Source organism: Agelaius phoeniceus, chromosome 1 (genome assembly GCF_051311805.1).
Source record: "Agelaius phoeniceus isolate bAgePho1 chromosome 1, bAgePho1.hap1, whole genome shotgun sequence".
NCBI lineage: Eukaryota > Metazoa > Chordata > Aves > Passeriformes > Icteridae > Agelaius > Agelaius phoeniceus.
The window spans coordinates 17,091,767-17,108,765 of NC_135265.1; the positions used below are offsets into that span (position 1 = coordinate 17,091,767).

Sequence of the window (16,999 nt, forward strand, 5' to 3'; positions counted from 1 at the left end):
ACACCTGGGCGTGGTGGGGGGAACAGCAGAGAACTGGACTGTTTCTAATTGAGACAGTGGGCAAAGCCAGACTGATTTTCAGCTTCCTTGGGTTTTTTGAAGGGGGGTGTGGAAAGAGTTTAGCTGTGTACACATTTGAGCCACAGTGTCATTTTCTTTCCAGAGTGCTTTATTTACTAATATAAATGAAACTTAGCTGTTGCTTTGTCCTAGTGGTTGAAAAGAACCAAACCCCAAATACAATAAACAAAACCCCATGCTATTGCAATGTAAACCGCAAACCTGTGTAAATACAGAACTCCTAGTTTGCAGCAGAAAAAGCCAATTCTGAATTTTCATTTCTTTTTCAGCCCTGTTATATCTCTGCATGCTTCTATAATTTACACTTATTTTAGGAACTGATAGACTGGTGAAAAAGTGTGAAAAACTATCTACAGTCTTGTTTTGAAAGTTAAGAGTCTGAGGGAATTAACAGATCCAGTTCAGTTAACTGAAAGTCTTCAGGCTTTCAGACACCCCTGCCTGCTTCTCCCACACCATGCTGATGTGAGATGTGATGCCAGAACTTCAGGGAGGAGGAGAAGCCTGTCCCAATTTCAGGAACACCCCATCCCACTCAGTGCTGCACCGGGGAGCTCAGAGACAAGAGACTCGCTCTCTTACACTCTGCACCGCTGGTCTTGTAACACTGCTGTGTCCAGTCTGAGGAGGTAAAATTTATCACAAGCAGTCTTTTGTTCTTTTGAAGGCATAATAATGAAATGAGATTACCATAAATCCCTCCATAGATATATAAATACAGTAAATAAATATGCACATCTACAAAAAGCCCTAAAGAGCAGAAAGGCTACCAAGGGACAAGGTATTGTGATTTGACAGTTAACAACACCATGTGAAATCTTGGCTTTCACCCAGTTTAAACACAATTTCCATTCTGTGCCTCAGAATTATTGGTATTTATTTTGTCAAGCACTGTCATTCACCAAGAAGAAAGACCCCCTCCAAACAGGGGCTGTAACCAAACTCACACATCCAAGATGACAACTTAAGTGTTTTCAATCATTCATTTATTAAAATACAACAAATGTATTCCCTTTGTAGATTTTTTTTCTAGAAATAAAAACTCTCCTTTCATCAGCTTTTGCAGGAAGTATTTCATGATTAGAGCTTTAGAAAATGGCCCATGCTGTTTTATACTCTCAAGAGTGTATTCTGCATTGGGAACAAAATCTCCATGAATTCTTGAATGCCATCCTCACTGCAGCTTAGTATTTTGCCATATCTAAAGAATCCTTTAAACATATATTCAAAATGTTGATTTCATTTCCAAAGTTCACATTTGACACTCAGGCTACATCCCATTTACCCATGTATGCTAAACATTCATACCTGAAAATTCAGACTCAAACTCTTCCTGCTTTCACAGAATCCTTTAATTTCTTTGGATCAAATCCAGAGGAATTTAAACTGCTGGGCTGGGTTTTTTTTTTCAGAAAATGTCTTTTACAAGTAGTTAGATCTCTTTAACAACCTACCCTGTACTGATATATTACCTTATTCTTTGGGCCACTTGTTTTAACTTTCAAGCAGAGAAATTTAGTTGAAGGTTTATCACAATAATGTAACTGCATTTATTTGGAGTGGAAGTACATGAAAAATGTAGAACAGTTCCCTCTTTTCTCTAACGCATAATAGCTACTTTTCTAATCTGGATGGAAAAAAATAATTATTTACCTGAGTGAGCATGTCCATCTCCCCAAGTAAATTGCTGAACATTTCATCTATATCATCACAGGTTTGCTCCATCTGATAAAGAAAAACAAACCACAAACAAGATGTTCATTTCAGTTCATTTCAAAGCCAGTAATGGCCAAAAACAGAAGATACACAATGCTCTTTTATATTGTGCTCATAAATAACTTTAAAACAATTGCTCATGACTTGCAAAACCCTGAATCTATACCTTAGAAGTATCTACTAACAGTTCAGGACCCTTATGCTGTATATGCTAAAACACACACTTCAGATCTATGCTTATAAGAAGTTCCAACTACCTCCTTTTATCATTTACATTTCATACAAAGTCACCTGCTAATAAACCATGGTTGTATCTTGAACATAGAAAAAATGCAGCCTGTGAGAGGGAGAGAGGGAAACAAAGTTTGATGTTGAGAAATTCCTGAACGTTTCATCTTGAAAGCCTTTTTTCTTTGGCTTAGATAACTAATACTACAGGAATTTATTGGGCGTTACCTAGTACAAAATCAGGTTATGGTTAGGTATGTGACCAGCTTTTTGGCTCAATATTTCTCCATTTTTCTTTCAACTATTACTGCACAGAGAGAACTGCAGTCTTACCTAATCTCAAGAGATGTGAGGAACTGAGACAAGGAAAAGGGGTGCATGCCGCATGACCATCAATGGCAGCACTTGCTGCAAGAGGGCAGTGTGAGGACAGGATTCCACACCAGTGGTGCTCAGCTATGGGGAAGGCACAGCTTCTGTAATAATCCTCCTCCTCATAAATGTGTTCCTTTGCAGGGAAAGAAGCAGTGTAAAAGGGTATCTGCCATGGAATGCTACCAGAGACAAGGACTAGAAACATCATTTTATGAAGAGGCTCAAGCCTGCAAAGGACTGAGAACTGTGGTACTAAACACATAAAACCAGGGTTCAAACTAGGGCCAAACTTTAAACAAGTAAGTAGTCCTATCAGTTGTCTGCGGTTGTGTGCAGCTGTATTGGACTTTGTGACAAGGTTTGGGGGATGGGGAGCATGGCTGCAGCGGTGACTTCTGTGAGAAGGAAGTTGTCCCCGTGTCAGACAGGGACAGGAGTTCAAGCTGGCTCTAAGATGGACTTGGTGCTGGCCAAAGCTGAGATCATTGGCAATGCTGGTGGCACCTCTGTGACAAGGCACTTAGGAAAGGGTAAAGAATGCTTCAGAGCAGCTGTAAAAGAGCAGTGGGACAATACAAGTGATCTAACCCTGCAGACTCCAAGGTCAGTATTGAAGGAGGGAGAGATGTTCCATATGCTGGAGCAGAGATTCCCCTGCAGGCCATGGTGAAGCCCATGGTGAAGCAGGTTGTTCCCCTGCAGTCCATGAGGGACCATGCCAGTGCAGATATCCACACTGCAGCCTGTGGAGGTCCTCCTGCCACAGCAGGTGGACATGCCCTGAATGAAGATGAGGACCACGGTGTGCCACACTGAAGCAGGCTCCTGGGGGGAACTGCAGCTTGTGGAGAGGAGCCCACACAGCACAGGTTTTCTGGTAGCACCTGTGACCCCATGAAGGACCCACACCAGAGCAGGATGCTGCTCTAAGACTCCATCTTGTGCGAAGGATCCAGGCTGGAACTGCTGCTGAAGAACTGCAGCCTGGGGGAAGGTCCCAGGTTGAAGAAGTTCATGAAGGACTGTCTCCCTTGGGAGGGTCCCCATGCTGGAGCAGTGTAAGAGGAAGGAGCAGGAGAGATAAAACATTATGAACTGACTGCAAACTCCATTCCCCTGTGCCACTCCCCATCCCCTTGTGCCACTTGAGTGGGAAGAGGTAGAAGAGTTGGGAGTGAAGCTGAACCTGTGAAGAAGGGAAGGGTGGGGTGAAGATCTTATTAGTTTTCTTCTTATTTTGTATGATCCTACCATCTTATTAACTGGCAATATATTAATTTAATTTCCCTATGTTGAGCCTGTTTTGCTCAAAGGTAGTTGGCAAGTGATCTCCCTGTTCTTACCTCAATCCATGAGCTTTTCATTGTAATTTCTCTCCCTGTTCTGCTGAGGAGGGGAAGTGATAGAGCACCTTGGTAAGCACCTGGTAGCCAGCCAAAGGCAACCAACCACAGCACCTTACAAGATGAGAACCAGGCTGATGCAAGAAGGCAATCAACTGAGGACAGGAACAATTCTAACAACTATAAAGATTGGTGAGAAAAGAAAACCAGCAAGTTTCCTGTTCTTCAGTCTTATGCTTTTCATTTAATTAGAGCATCTTGAGTCATGATCAATGGATAAATTATAAAGGTGACTAAACCCTAAAATCAGTATCCGTTTTTTGAGAATTGTGATGTAACTAAACAAAGCACAGGCAACCAAGGACAGAATTTTCAACTTTCAATTTCTCTCATATCCCAGAAATCAAAGACTTAAAGATTTGGGAAGTGGATACTCTTAAAGACATTTTAATAGGATGTGGTTGACAGAGCTGAGGGCAATCCTAGCCCAGCTGTGGAAATTGTACAGCTCTGCCCAAGGAACAGACATCACACAGGACTGAGTGAGTGGAGAGTTGAAGTCATCTTATCTGCTTCCTTTCCAGCTGACACATCCACACTGCATGGCTCACTCACTCTCTCTGTCTGTGTCACACTTCTCACACAGAGCCTTGTACAAAACATCCTGGTTTTGTAGACTCAGCTCTCTGCTGGTGGCATATGATTACTGAATCCTAATTCATTTATTTGGATCAACAACTGTGTAGCTTCCTACACACTTGGCACTTGGAGAATCAATTTACATAGAAAGGCTAGATCAAATGGCACTTATGTGATCAGGCAGAGTGAAGATACATTTGTTATGCAACAAAAATGGTGCAGCAGTTCATACTGACAAGTATCTCATCAGTGTTTAAATAGTGCTGAATAATTTTATGTTTTCCTGTTTTCTGATTTAGGAGATCAAAATATCTTCTAAGGAAATCCTATCAGTTCCAGTTATTTGTATGTTTTTGGTAGATATTTTTTAAGCACTAGCTACATCAGATTTCAGGAAAAGATCCTCATACAAGTTCTTTTTGACAAATGAAATCCTCCTTTACTATATTTTTACAGAATAGAAATATAAAAATGGCAAAAAAATTACTTGAGTTGTAACCAGTTGCAAGTTCTTATTGTGAGGAGTAGTAAGAACTATCTAAAAAGGTAAAAATCAAACCTAAGGACCCTCCTCAGTAATTAACAACATGAACAAAAAAGATAAAGCCATGTTGTCATCAAGCCACTGCCTGTACTGGTATTTTATTTTCTCTTGAATTTTTATTGATTTGGTTTAGAAAGACAAAATTGTCGTCATAATCAACAAATATGCTGATTTTTTTTATGTTAAAATACACTGAATGATCTATTAAATTAGTATAAGAACTCTAAATATTCACCAAAGATCTTGCCAAGAGCTTGAACAATTTAAGAAAGTAATATGAGTCCACCACAACATGGAATTGCAGAAGACCATCCATACACTCTTCTTCTCTCCACTTATATCCATTTCTTTTATTTGATTGCCACAATAGAAAGAAACAGATAGGAAAACTTGCAGATTTGGAAATTATCCTGTTGGATGTTGCTGCATTTTGGATCAGCAATTTTTTCTGAATTTTACAAATAGCCTTGAACTTATCCAAACCAGAAATTCAAGGTGAAATGTGTAGGTGTATTAACAAAACAAAGGAAAAAATTTAGCAAAGTGCCCAGAAGAATACTGAGCTTCATACCCAGTCCTACTCTACTGTAACTTTTCCATCAGGTTTTTCTTTATTCTGTACTCATATTAAGAACTCTTAAAATCACTACTAACTACAATAAATCAAACAGAAAAAACCCCTAACCAAACAGAACAGTACTTTAAGTTTCCCAGACTATGCATAAGATTTAAGTGGAGAAAAAAAGTTACAGAGCCACGTAGGTAAGAAAGAGAAAAGAGAAGGAAGAGAAAAAAACCCCAGAATTTAAATAAAATGAAGAAATTGTGGTTGTCACCAAAAAAAACCCCAAAAAACCAAACCAAAACAAAAAAATCCCACAAGTTGAGAAGGGCCTTGTGGGAAGCCATGTATGTAAAATGTAATGTATTTTTAAAGTTACTGTTTTTCAAACTGATGCCTCCTGGACAGTAGCACAGTTAAAAGTACTACTTGTTTTTTATTTCCCCCCTTTTCACATTTTCAAATCTTCACTAAGCTCTTATAAAAAACTTTTTTTAAAATTTTACTTTATTTAATACTCCTACCTTTTTCATATCTAAGAGATTGGGACATTTTCTCTTCAACTTCCTATTCTAACTACCAATGAGTCTCACTTTTAGTTTATGTAATACATAAATATTGACTCATTAATTCACCCTACTATCTAACAGAAGTCCTGCAGAACTACTGGATCTAATAATTTTTTTTACCTTCCCAATTTAGATAGGAAATTGAATTGTTTGATAGAATCTTTAACACTCCACAGGAAGAGTAAGAACAGTGGTACAAAATTCACCCTGCTTAAAAAAAATCCAAAAACAAAACCAAACAAAAAAACTATTTAAAAATGAAATGAAATCTGAAAAAGTGACCATACAGTGTACATAAAACCCCCCCAGATATGGTGCTGTACCAAGCAGAGTTTGAACTATTTTAGGATCTGATAGTTCTGAGAAATCTGATAGTTCAAAGCTAGTCCCTGTTCACAGGAGAGAGAAGTTACACAGGAAGTTACAGGGTAAAAAGGCTTCTGCACTGAGAAAGCACAAAGCTCCATGAAACTGAGCAGCAAACACCCACAACATGGTCACCTCTCCCACTCAGTCTCAGCAGTTTAAACAACAAAAAAAGAATGAGGAACACCATGATGTCAGAGGATGAAGACTTAGAGTGGATTCATGCTATGAACAGTATCAGGAACCAGCCCACTTAGTGATCTGGCACTCAGTTACAGGCACTATCATTACATTCAAAGTATTGTTGCTATTCTTAAACTGCTACATACGTAAGTAGCAGAGACAAAAATACATGAAGTATATTTTGACAAGTCACACAGAAACATCAAAAGCACACCTTCAGGTCCTAGTCTCTGCACTACAGAGTGTAAATGTCAGAGTACCAGGACCACCAAAATGAACACTGTTTGACCAACCAGGCAACTGCTAATAGCACAGCAACTCCATGCTACTCCTAATGCTTAAATGCTTTCTGGAGTGGAATGAAAAAATCTTTACTATTTTAGAGAGGCTCCCTGAGGAGTAAATTGCTCAAATCAGAGATTCACCCTTGTGTACTACAGACTACACAAAGGAGATCATCCCACAGCAAAGATAGAAGAAAACCAGGGAAGCAGGATGAAAATGACAGAGTCTCACCATAAAGTGAAAAGCTGGAAAGAGAGTAACTGGTTGTCACAGAAAGCAGGTGTGAAACTAGTGTGATTAAAAAAAATGCACCAAAACCTAGGGGAAAGATACTGAGGCACCATTTCATCCTGACTTACTACACAAATTCAGTGGGGTAGTAAATGAAAGTCCAAATAACCTTCCCAGGGAAACATGCAGGGTGTAACTGTGAAACTCATCATCAAAACTGGTGAGTAAGCAAGATGAGGAGTTGGTTTTCTCTACGTGCAGTTGCAGCTAGAAGTGCTAGCATAGCAGAGAGCTTCAGGCAAGGATGATGAACCTCATCTTTTAAGACCTAAAATAAAGACTCCACCGATTTGGAGCCAGAGTAAAGCTTTCACAACAGACAGACCATACCTTCCAGCACGAGATTTCTTGCCTCTTTCTGAAGTACATGATGCTAGCCACTGCTGGGGATAACCTTCTGGCCAGATGGACTGCAGGTCTGAAACAGATCTAACTAGGTTCCTCACAGTGATTTTACAGCAGATGTCAAGGAAAATCTCATACTACCCACATCTCTCATATTCCTAAGTGAGCCAGGATGGAAGTTCCTTAACCAGCTATTTCATCACATCTAGTAAAAAATCCTTAACAGACATTTAGGCTCACTGTTATGAAGTAAAGCACAAGAGAACATCTGTCTCTGCAGACTTCAGTCTAGAGGAACATAATCCAATTAGTTACTAATTCTAGTAGATACTACAAATGGAAATTGAAGTTTTGGACTGATAAAACAGAAATGGTAGCTGGTCTCAAGGTTTCAAAATCACAATCAGATTTGGTAATTAGCATGTTGACTTTCCTCTTTGTTACCTACATGACATGGCTCTTTTGCTTTAACTCTCTTTTGCTTTAACACTAGCTCATATTTTGAAAAGCATGGATCAAAAGCAATTAGACTGCTTCCAGCACTGTACTTGCCTAGCATTGATAAGCACTGTATTTTCCAATAAAAAGCTTGCACACACTGATAATTCTGAAAGCAGTTTTTTGCTAATATTAGCTATTCTTCTGGGAAATGTGGTGTGCCAATAACCGTAGGCTTATGTGCAGCTGAAGTTGCACTGCATATTTATCTCAGGGATGGTGTGACATGCTATAACTCCATTCATGAGGGAATAAAAGTGACACACAAAAACACAAGTAGCTTCAGGAAGACTGTACAACTGCAAAGTATCCTTATTAGATAATAAATAAATGAAATTTGGCTTTGGATTAATATTAAAGTGGCAGATAAATACAATCAAGAGAGTCCTACTCTAATGTTAACCTGGGGTAGGTACTAGAGCTCATATTCTACTAATTCCAGAATCACCCACCCAGAGGTAAACACAAACATTGTCAGATAAAAGCACCCCAAACTCACAGATCCTACTCATGTTTCACATAAATTTTAACTATGTCATTTGTACAATTAAACCTGTTGAAAACTTGTTCATTTTTTTTGCCATTTTGGAAATTCACAAACAGGAACTAACCTGCAGTGAGGACTGATTTTGGAAAAAGTCTTTATTAGTCTAAAAGTCCCAGATTTCACAGACCTGAAAACTACACTGTTTCACTTAAATGATGGCAGCAGTTGTATTTGACACTTGTTTGCCAAGATGATAATAATAAACACTATAGGAATTCCTATGCCATCTTTTCCAGTGGTATTTGAGTACTCCATTTTCAGAGAGAGGGGGTGAGGAGGGTGGGGAGGGACAGACATTTAATATGTTTGTAAAGCACCACAGGATGCTGAGTGTAGGCCATCCTCCAGATGCTGCTGCCTCAGCATCCATTAGCTCTGTGATGGATCCCCACCATCCCCACCTTCCCCTCTCCCCCCCATGCACTGCCCCAAACTCATATTTTTTCCAACACCCTTGTCAAGAGTGGTGTCTGCAAGAAGCAGCTGTGGGTCCTGTTCAGAGGGTGAGGCAGGATGACAAGATTACTGAATGGTCACTGAGGCTCACTCAAGTGAAGCTGAAAGGAACAAGGGGCTACCTAAAAGCTTACTCACAGTATGTAAGGAAGAAGTTACTCAAGGCCAGAGGAGGGGGTTAGCAAAGAGCTCCTGTTCTGCAAGAGGACAGGAAGAACATTTAACCTATGGCTGAGATAAAGGGGTGTAGAGGGATATGGCATTCAGGCTGGGTGTGAGACTCCTCACTAAGATCCTCTCCCCAGTAACTCTCAGGCACACACACAGTCTGGATCCTGGGCTCCAGAAAATGTGGTCCAAAGATACTCGAGCAGCTGGGGAACTGTGAGTTAAAAGCACTTTATGAAAGGTGGTGGGGGGGAAACCAACCCAGCACATATGCAAGGAGGAGAAAGCTTGGGAGCAATTTCTGTGTACCAGAACTGCACTTTGTACCTTCCTGTCAGCTCCCAAAGGGAATTGTTTCTATGGAAATCAAAACAGTGCCACTTCTGTTCATTTTTATACAGTATTCTCACATCAGTCAATGTGCCTCAGTCTGGCTTGTCTAAGAACATTATAGAAATACAGCTACAGTTTTGGTCATCTTTTTTTTCTTTTGTCACAGAATTATTTACTGCAGAATGGTCCAGACTGGGGACTTTCTCCTCATGAGCCATACAAGCAGGGCAAACTGCACAGAATAAAATGTAGGAGAAGACATATTTTCAGCCCTATGCCCTCACCCAGACTGGTAAAAAAACCAATTCCCTATTCTGTGCCAGATTAATGGCACACAGGAACAATATTTCCATTCTACTAACATATCTTCTCCTGGAAAAGGCAGAAGGCTGGGTGGAAGTGTGTCCCCTGAGCTCATGAACCACCAGCTTGCTCAGGCTCATCCATTTTGAGTTGATAACATGTCGACTTCAGCTCTACTCATGTATAGACAACTTCAGACATACAAGTTATCAGAACTCAGTATCAGAACCTCAGTTTTAGGTTCCCCCCTTCCCTGCCATGATGGCAGGGCAGAATAGCAAAAGAGTAATGTAACCCTGAGTAACAGAAATTTATAGTTTCCACATTCCTTCCCATAATCTGTAGTTTGTTGATGCTGGTGCAATGTTTTCCTTCCTGTTTTTTTTTCCTGTTACCCAACACTGCTGTACAGAACTTAGATGACAACAAGAGACTGTCTTGTACTTTAAACAATTGCCAGCAAAATAATGTAATTTTGATGTTTAGCTTCACAATCCATGAAGTAGGCTGATCCCACATTAATAGATTGTCCAACAAGCAGAAAACAGTAGACAAGGAAGCCCACAGATGAGAGAGGAAGGCATACAGGGGGGTAAAATGAGGGAAAAATCTTTCCCCTCCTCAATTCCCAAAAGAATCAAGACATATTAAAAGTGTGGGATAGTGAAAATAATAGCATAAACTTAGGAAAAGGAAAAAAGGAGAGAAAAGTTACAGCACCAAATCTGAGTGCAGGAACTGCTATGTTGGATAGCCAATGGCTCAGCTTTTCCAGCTCTCACTTCCTCCCACAGTAAGCCACTAGGTAAGTACAAGATATGCTATAAAGGTCCATGACACAACTGTCTCCCCATACAAATAACTTATTCCTATGACCTATCACTGGCAAAAGTTCTAAATCACCATTTTCTTTCCTATAATCACGTGTTCTTACTACTGCCAGAAAAGCTTAAGGGATGGCACACATAGCATGGGAAAGGAACATTGAAAAAGGAAAAGACACTAAATAAAATGCTCTCATGGTAAGAGTGAAGCAAATGGATGAATTTGTAAAAAAATTATTGAATCCATCTGTTTATTTAGTACAAAGTTCATATAAAAAATCAAATAAAGCAAGTAATGCTTTAATATGGATTTTAAAGATATTTCACCAATGTACCTTGCTCAGTAACATATTGAGTAGTAGAAAAATGAAATGAAGATTTTTTTACAAATCTCAGTTTCATAACTGACTGAAGTGTCAGGTACAATTCCAAGGCCCACTGCAAACTTTTTACCTAGCAAATTTGCTTTTTTCAGTCTATACAATGCAGTGATTACATGCAGCTTTAAGCAGCAGGTTTCAGATGAAGATGTGTAAGGAAATGTGGCAGCCTGGAGTCCCCACAGAGAGGACATTGTATTGGTGTGGCAGTGGTTGCTTTGTCACAACCCAGAGAGCCCTGAACTGCACAAAGAAACAGTCACGAGAAGAAAATGCACCAGAAGGAGAAGAACCTTGTGACATTTCCATTCCTACATTTCTGTAAGGTTTTCCATGAGAAGTAAATGTCACTGCCTCCCTCTTTTTTCCCTCAGAAGTGGAGGAGGGATGGAACAATGCTGATCTGGTCACGGCAACTCCATCATGACACAGGGGAGACAAAAGAGGCCAATCTAATGACAGATGTGAAAGGCTTTGCTGGATTCCATGTAAGAACACAGTCCCCATGGGACAGAACTGCAATTATGTTTATGATGGATTCCTTCCTGGAACTGGCATCCAAAACCACTGGCTCATTAGTATTTGCTCTCTCAAACATTAGGTGTGTCACCTTCCCCTCAGTTATGAGGACATGGTCACTAAGGGACAAAACTAAGCTGTAACCACAACAAATGTTTGTGAATGTTATTTGTGTTCATGGTTTTGGCACATATTCTTGCTTGGTCAAGGCTATCTCAGGTACTTATGTCCTGCAAGGCACATTACAGCAGATATTTCAAATACAATATTTCATCAAAAAAGCAAAGAGAACAGTAATGCCTATTTGACTGGGGGGGTATTTTTGTGTGTGTTTTTGTCTTTTTTTTTTTTAATTTGCAATCAGACAGAAAAAACACATCACCTTTCAAAAATAATTTTTGGGCTGATAATCCTTCTTATTTATGTGCTTCAATGAAATCCCCATAGCAAGTGAGGGAACGGGGCCTTCCAGTACTGTTAGAAAATACTAGAAAAATCTTCAAAGTACATCAAAATCTTGCTCTGATGCAGAAGTAAAGTAATCACGTGTCTGCAGCCTGGGTTACCTGAAGATGCAGTGAGAGTACCAAAATGGATCAACTAAGGCCACCAAGGAGCATGTTTTCATTGCTGCCAATATGGCCTTGATGCCAACAGTTTAAATAACCATTCTGCTCAGCTTCTTAACTTTCCTGGTGAGTTGCCTTTGAGGCAGACACATCATTTTGCCTAAAACTGGGACTTCAATAGCAATTTGCCATTTTTATCAGCAAAAGCATCCAGTGAGTGCCTGTATGATTGATTTTAGCTTCTAGTGATTCTCTCTATGCTTGATGGACCAGCAATGCTTCTAAAGGCAGATTTTCTCCCCTTCCATCCTCACTCTCCCTGACAAGTACAATGACAAGATTTTCACCATAATATTTACTTTATCAGATGGATTGTCTGAGGACAACTGAGGACTTTCTGTTGGTAGTGACACCAAGCATGCAGGGTGTGCTCATCACTGATAGCAGAGCCAGAGAGTTTTATCCCTCAATACTGATGTCACATGGCACACTGGTACATCCGCTGCTTTAGATCACAGAGTGAAAGCAAAAATGGAAATGCACTGAGATGTACCCAGTGCAAAACTTCTATCAGATGTGATTTTGTTTGTATTTCTAAATGGAGCAGCAGAGAAAAATATGTTTTGTATATACACTGAAGGTCATCCTTCTTCTAGGATTCATAATGCATCTAGTCCCCAAAATACTCCTAATACTTCTAATGACTTTAGTCCTTATCTATTTGAGCCTAAATTCATAGCATGCTGAATCAATGTTCAACATGAAGAAACAGAGCTGTGTGCAGGCTGGAGTAATTCCTGGCAGCAAAAAAATTTGAGAGCAATTAGGCCACAAATCTGAAAGGTCACTTTACTGGAAGAAAGTCTTCCAGTAAGACAAACCTAAAATTTTTGAACTATCACTACCAAACTAGTTTGTGAATTCGCACAGTAAAATTTTAAGTCAGATTAAAGTCATCTGTGCTTCCTTATCATTCAAAACCCAGAAGCAATACAATAAATTGAAACTGAGGGGTGTGAAGAACATGTATGCTGCTGTAGTTGCTCAAAAGTGTCCTACAGACACTTGAGAAGAACATAGCACCCAGTTTCTTTCACAGTACAACATACGTCTTCTACACTGGTAGCTCTACTGGTAATATCTAGGGTAGCTATGGATCAATAGGCTGGACAATAAGGAATTGCCCCAAATGCCTGTTTTTCCAAGAGCCATGGAGCACTCCTAATCATGGAAAGACATATGATAGCAGTTCTATGATATCTGCATCTGATGTGCTTGTCCTAAGCTCTTTTTAGACAATGAAGGGAAGACAATTTTATAGAGCATGATTCATGGCTGCTGCCTAAAACCGTGCCGCCAAAGCAAGGTTTAGCAGTATCTATCTCTCTGTGTAAGAGACTGTAAAGGTGACTCAAAGCCTCATGTGACTCAGATGCTCATGTCTACAGCTGGATGAGGAGAGTCCTGCCTCTAAAGCCCAAGAAGTGCTTTGGAAGGTCTGCATGGATGCACGTTAGCATTGTCACTAGAGACCTTCCAAAGGAAGGCTAAAACTTCCATATTGCTGCAGGCAAATAAGAGGTCTTGTTTTCACTTTAACCCCAGATCAGCACCTGACCATGGGAAGTCATCATCAGAACAGGTCAGACTGACCTACAACAAAACAATCAAGATATACTGCAACCAAAGATGTCTAAAAAAATAGTCTGTGAGAGAGGAAAACCCATGTAGTTTGCAAAGAGAGCAGGAAAGAATAAGGGCCCTGATATCCTAATGATATACAGGAAAACAAAATTCAGCTACATTCCTGTAAAGCAACCTCTGAAACAGAAGCATGCTTTTAAGAAAATTCATGTTCCCAGATCATCTTATCAAAGGTCAGATGTTAATGAATCTGTAAGAAAGACAGGTCCTCTCTTGAACAAGGCAACCCCTTCTCTCATCTGCAGCAGTGCTACAGACTGGTAGTTTTCTCACACATTTTTCAGGGCCAAAGAGGTGCAATAGCTCATCCCTCCATCCACAGGTTGCCCAAGTCCTAGCTCTCTATTCATCACTTAGGGCAGAGCAAGAGAAGGAAAGCTTTCTGCCTCTTCTTCCTCTTACTGCTTTAAGACATTTCTTCTAACAGGAAAGGTGAAACACAGCAAAAGCAAAATCTTAATGGATTGGGTAAATCTTTTTACCTGTAAGAAATCTTGGGGCTCAGTACTGAGTTAAATTGTTGCAACACCCAACAGGCCCATCTGCTCATACTGTTGCCTCTTTTGTGCAAATTGTTACCCTACCAAATGTGTTAGTCTCTTTATAAATAACAAAGAGATCAAGGTTACACCTGACTTACAGGTACATGAATTATGGCATGTGATCTACTAGACACTGCCCAAATACAGTGACTTTTGATCTGCAAAAAATCAAACTTTGCTGTAATAAACACACTTGATAACAAAATAAAAAAAACCACTTCAAAAGCATCATACCCTGCTTGAGGATACTATTCACTGATAATCACAAATTCCAGCATGAACAATTAAAACACAATTTACTCAATAATTACATTGAACCATCAGTCATTATGCCTCCAAACATCAGAACACTCTGTAATACCCACAGGAAATATTTTTGAAAGAAAGAGAAGACATAGGGAATGATTAAATGTTCCTTTCAGAGATAGTACATTTTTTCAGTTGTGTTCTCAGATGGATCAGAATTTTCTGAGAATAAAACAAGGACAACTCAGTTATTTGTAATACTCCATTGATTCAACCTCCCAAAGACATTTGTATGTCATATTTCAAACCAAATTATTTCAATTTTTAAGCAATGCTTGCACAAAGCATTAAGTACAATTAAATATAATAGTGTCCTTAGAAAGCTCACTGGGGAAAACAGAACCATAGAGGTTCAGCAAAAACTTAAACATTCTGTTTTAGACATCAAGTTTTAACCGAAATTCATACTCTTTACAAAGTTACCAGAAAAAAAAAAATATTGTAGATTTAGTGGAGACAAATTATTAGGAGACAGCACAGGTGGAGCAGGTCAATAGTACAGCCCCCGGGAGCACTGGGGCTCACCTATTTGTCTCTAATGACACAGATGGACTACATCCTGCCCAACTACATTTACTGCACTGTTGTGCAGCAGCAGGGTAATTGATCAACGGTAAAATCAACAAATTTCATGTGTGAAATAAGATGGATGCAGGTTTGAAAGAGATGAGAAAACACGTGTCATGTAATTCATAAAGAGGAACTAGAACCAAAGAGGGAAAATGACTGCCCAAGTTCTGCAAACAGGAGTTCTGAGAGGGAGAGACAAACTGGAGCCAAATTATTCACAGAATCAGAGTCATCTCGGGCAGAAAGTGAAAAGTTTAAAAGTCAAAAAGTTAAGCCGCTAGTTTGGTGGAACCCTGCTTATTTTGTTTGTAGGCTGTATTCCTGCAAAAAAAATTTTAATGATAGTTAAGATCAGTTAGGCAGCTGGATCGCATGCCGCCTAAAAGACACCACCGGATACCTTTCCCAGTGTGATAATGAATGGATTTAATAACTTCTCTTTTTGGTGCACGAGGGTTTGAAGAACCACCCCAAGCTTGTGGAGATTGCATTTCAGTTACTTCTCCGGGGTATTCAGCTGAGGGTATTATGCGGGATGGACGCTCTCTGAATCAGGCGACACTTAAAGAGTTTTTCCCTACCCCACGTGGCCAAAGACCAGCAGCAGCAGCAGCGAGATGTAAACTGTGCTCCTTGGAAGTCTGTACTGGCTGTTTGGCCACAACCCCACCACCTTCTACACGCTTAGTTTCAGACTGATTAGAATGTTCACACGGTGTATTCTCTTGGTCCGCAGCTCTCTCCCGCCTGCCTTCCCTTTCCTCACGCTGACCCTGAAACCGGGCACTGCGCGTCCCTCGGGATTCCCACCGGCCTCAGGGAAGCTCTGGCACCCCTGCCAGATCCCAATGATCAAGCCCCTGCTCACTTCCCCCACGGAGGGGGCACAGGGAAGGTCTGACCCGGCGTAACCTCGCCGAGGGGAACAACGGGAACGGGGACCGGGACCGGGACCGGGACCGGGACTCAGCACGGCAGCGCGAACCCGCACGGTCCCGCACGGTCCCGAGGGGAGGGAGCGCGGTGCGCGGCGCTGTCCCCCCTGCGGCTCCCCCCGCGCTGCCCAGAGCGGGCTTTGCCGCACCTCCCACCTCGCCGGGAGCCCCCGGGGCCGGCACTCCCTCCCTGCCCGCTTTACCTTGCCGGCCGGCGGGCAGCGGCTCCGGAGGCTGCGAGGAGGCGCGGGGCGGCTCTGCGGGACCCGGCCCGGCTCGGCTCGGCGGAGCCCGGTGCTGCTGAGGGAAGTGGGGCCGCCCCGCCGTGCTCGCAGCACCGCGCTCCGCCCCCCGGCCGGACCGAGCAGCCCAGCCCGGCCCGGCATAGCCCAGCCCAGCACGGCCCGGCCCGGCCCGGCCCGGCCCCTGCGCTCCCCTCCCGCGGCCGCTCTCGGCTGGACAGCGCTGTCAGGCGCGCTCAGGTTGTCGAACAGAATTGTGTTTCTTTCCCCGCTCCCTTTAGTGACTCTACATCTAAGGCAGCGAACTGCTTTCATGGCATTTTTTTGTCACCTCGTACCTTTGGAAAAGGCTGGCTTGAAGGGTACTTAGATTTTATTGACGGAGCAGGATTTTATAACGCGTTATATTCCATAAAAAGCTGGGGAGGAAAAAAATAATTGAGACGTTTCCATCTGAAGTTAAAAAAGCCAGTGTCAGAAAATTCTGATGTCACCAAGTTTAAGAGAGATTTTGCATATGTAAGCCACGTGAAAATAGAACTCTCTCTTGATTCAAAATCCTGGTTTCGGTACCTA

The 16,999-nt window shown here is 41.3% G+C and overlaps 1 protein-coding gene across 1 annotated transcript in view; it reads right to left on the reverse strand.

Annotated features, from left to right (window-relative positions):
- Positions 1 to 16,526, reverse strand: part of APBB1IP (amyloid beta precursor protein binding family B member 1 interacting protein) — a 65,406-nt gene extending 48,880 nt beyond the window's left edge. Inside the window, exons 1-2 of the mRNA XM_054645088.2 lie at positions 16,385 to 16,526; positions 1,735 to 1,806 (exon numbers count right to left, since the gene is read on the reverse strand). Of these exons, the coding sequence (XP_054501063.1) occupies positions 1,735 to 1,806 (72 nt within the window). The 5' untranslated portion in view covers positions 16,385 to 16,526. The remainder of the gene's footprint in view (positions 1 to 1,734; positions 1,807 to 16,384) is intronic.
- Between the last annotated feature and the right edge of the window lie 473 nt (positions 16,527 to 16,999).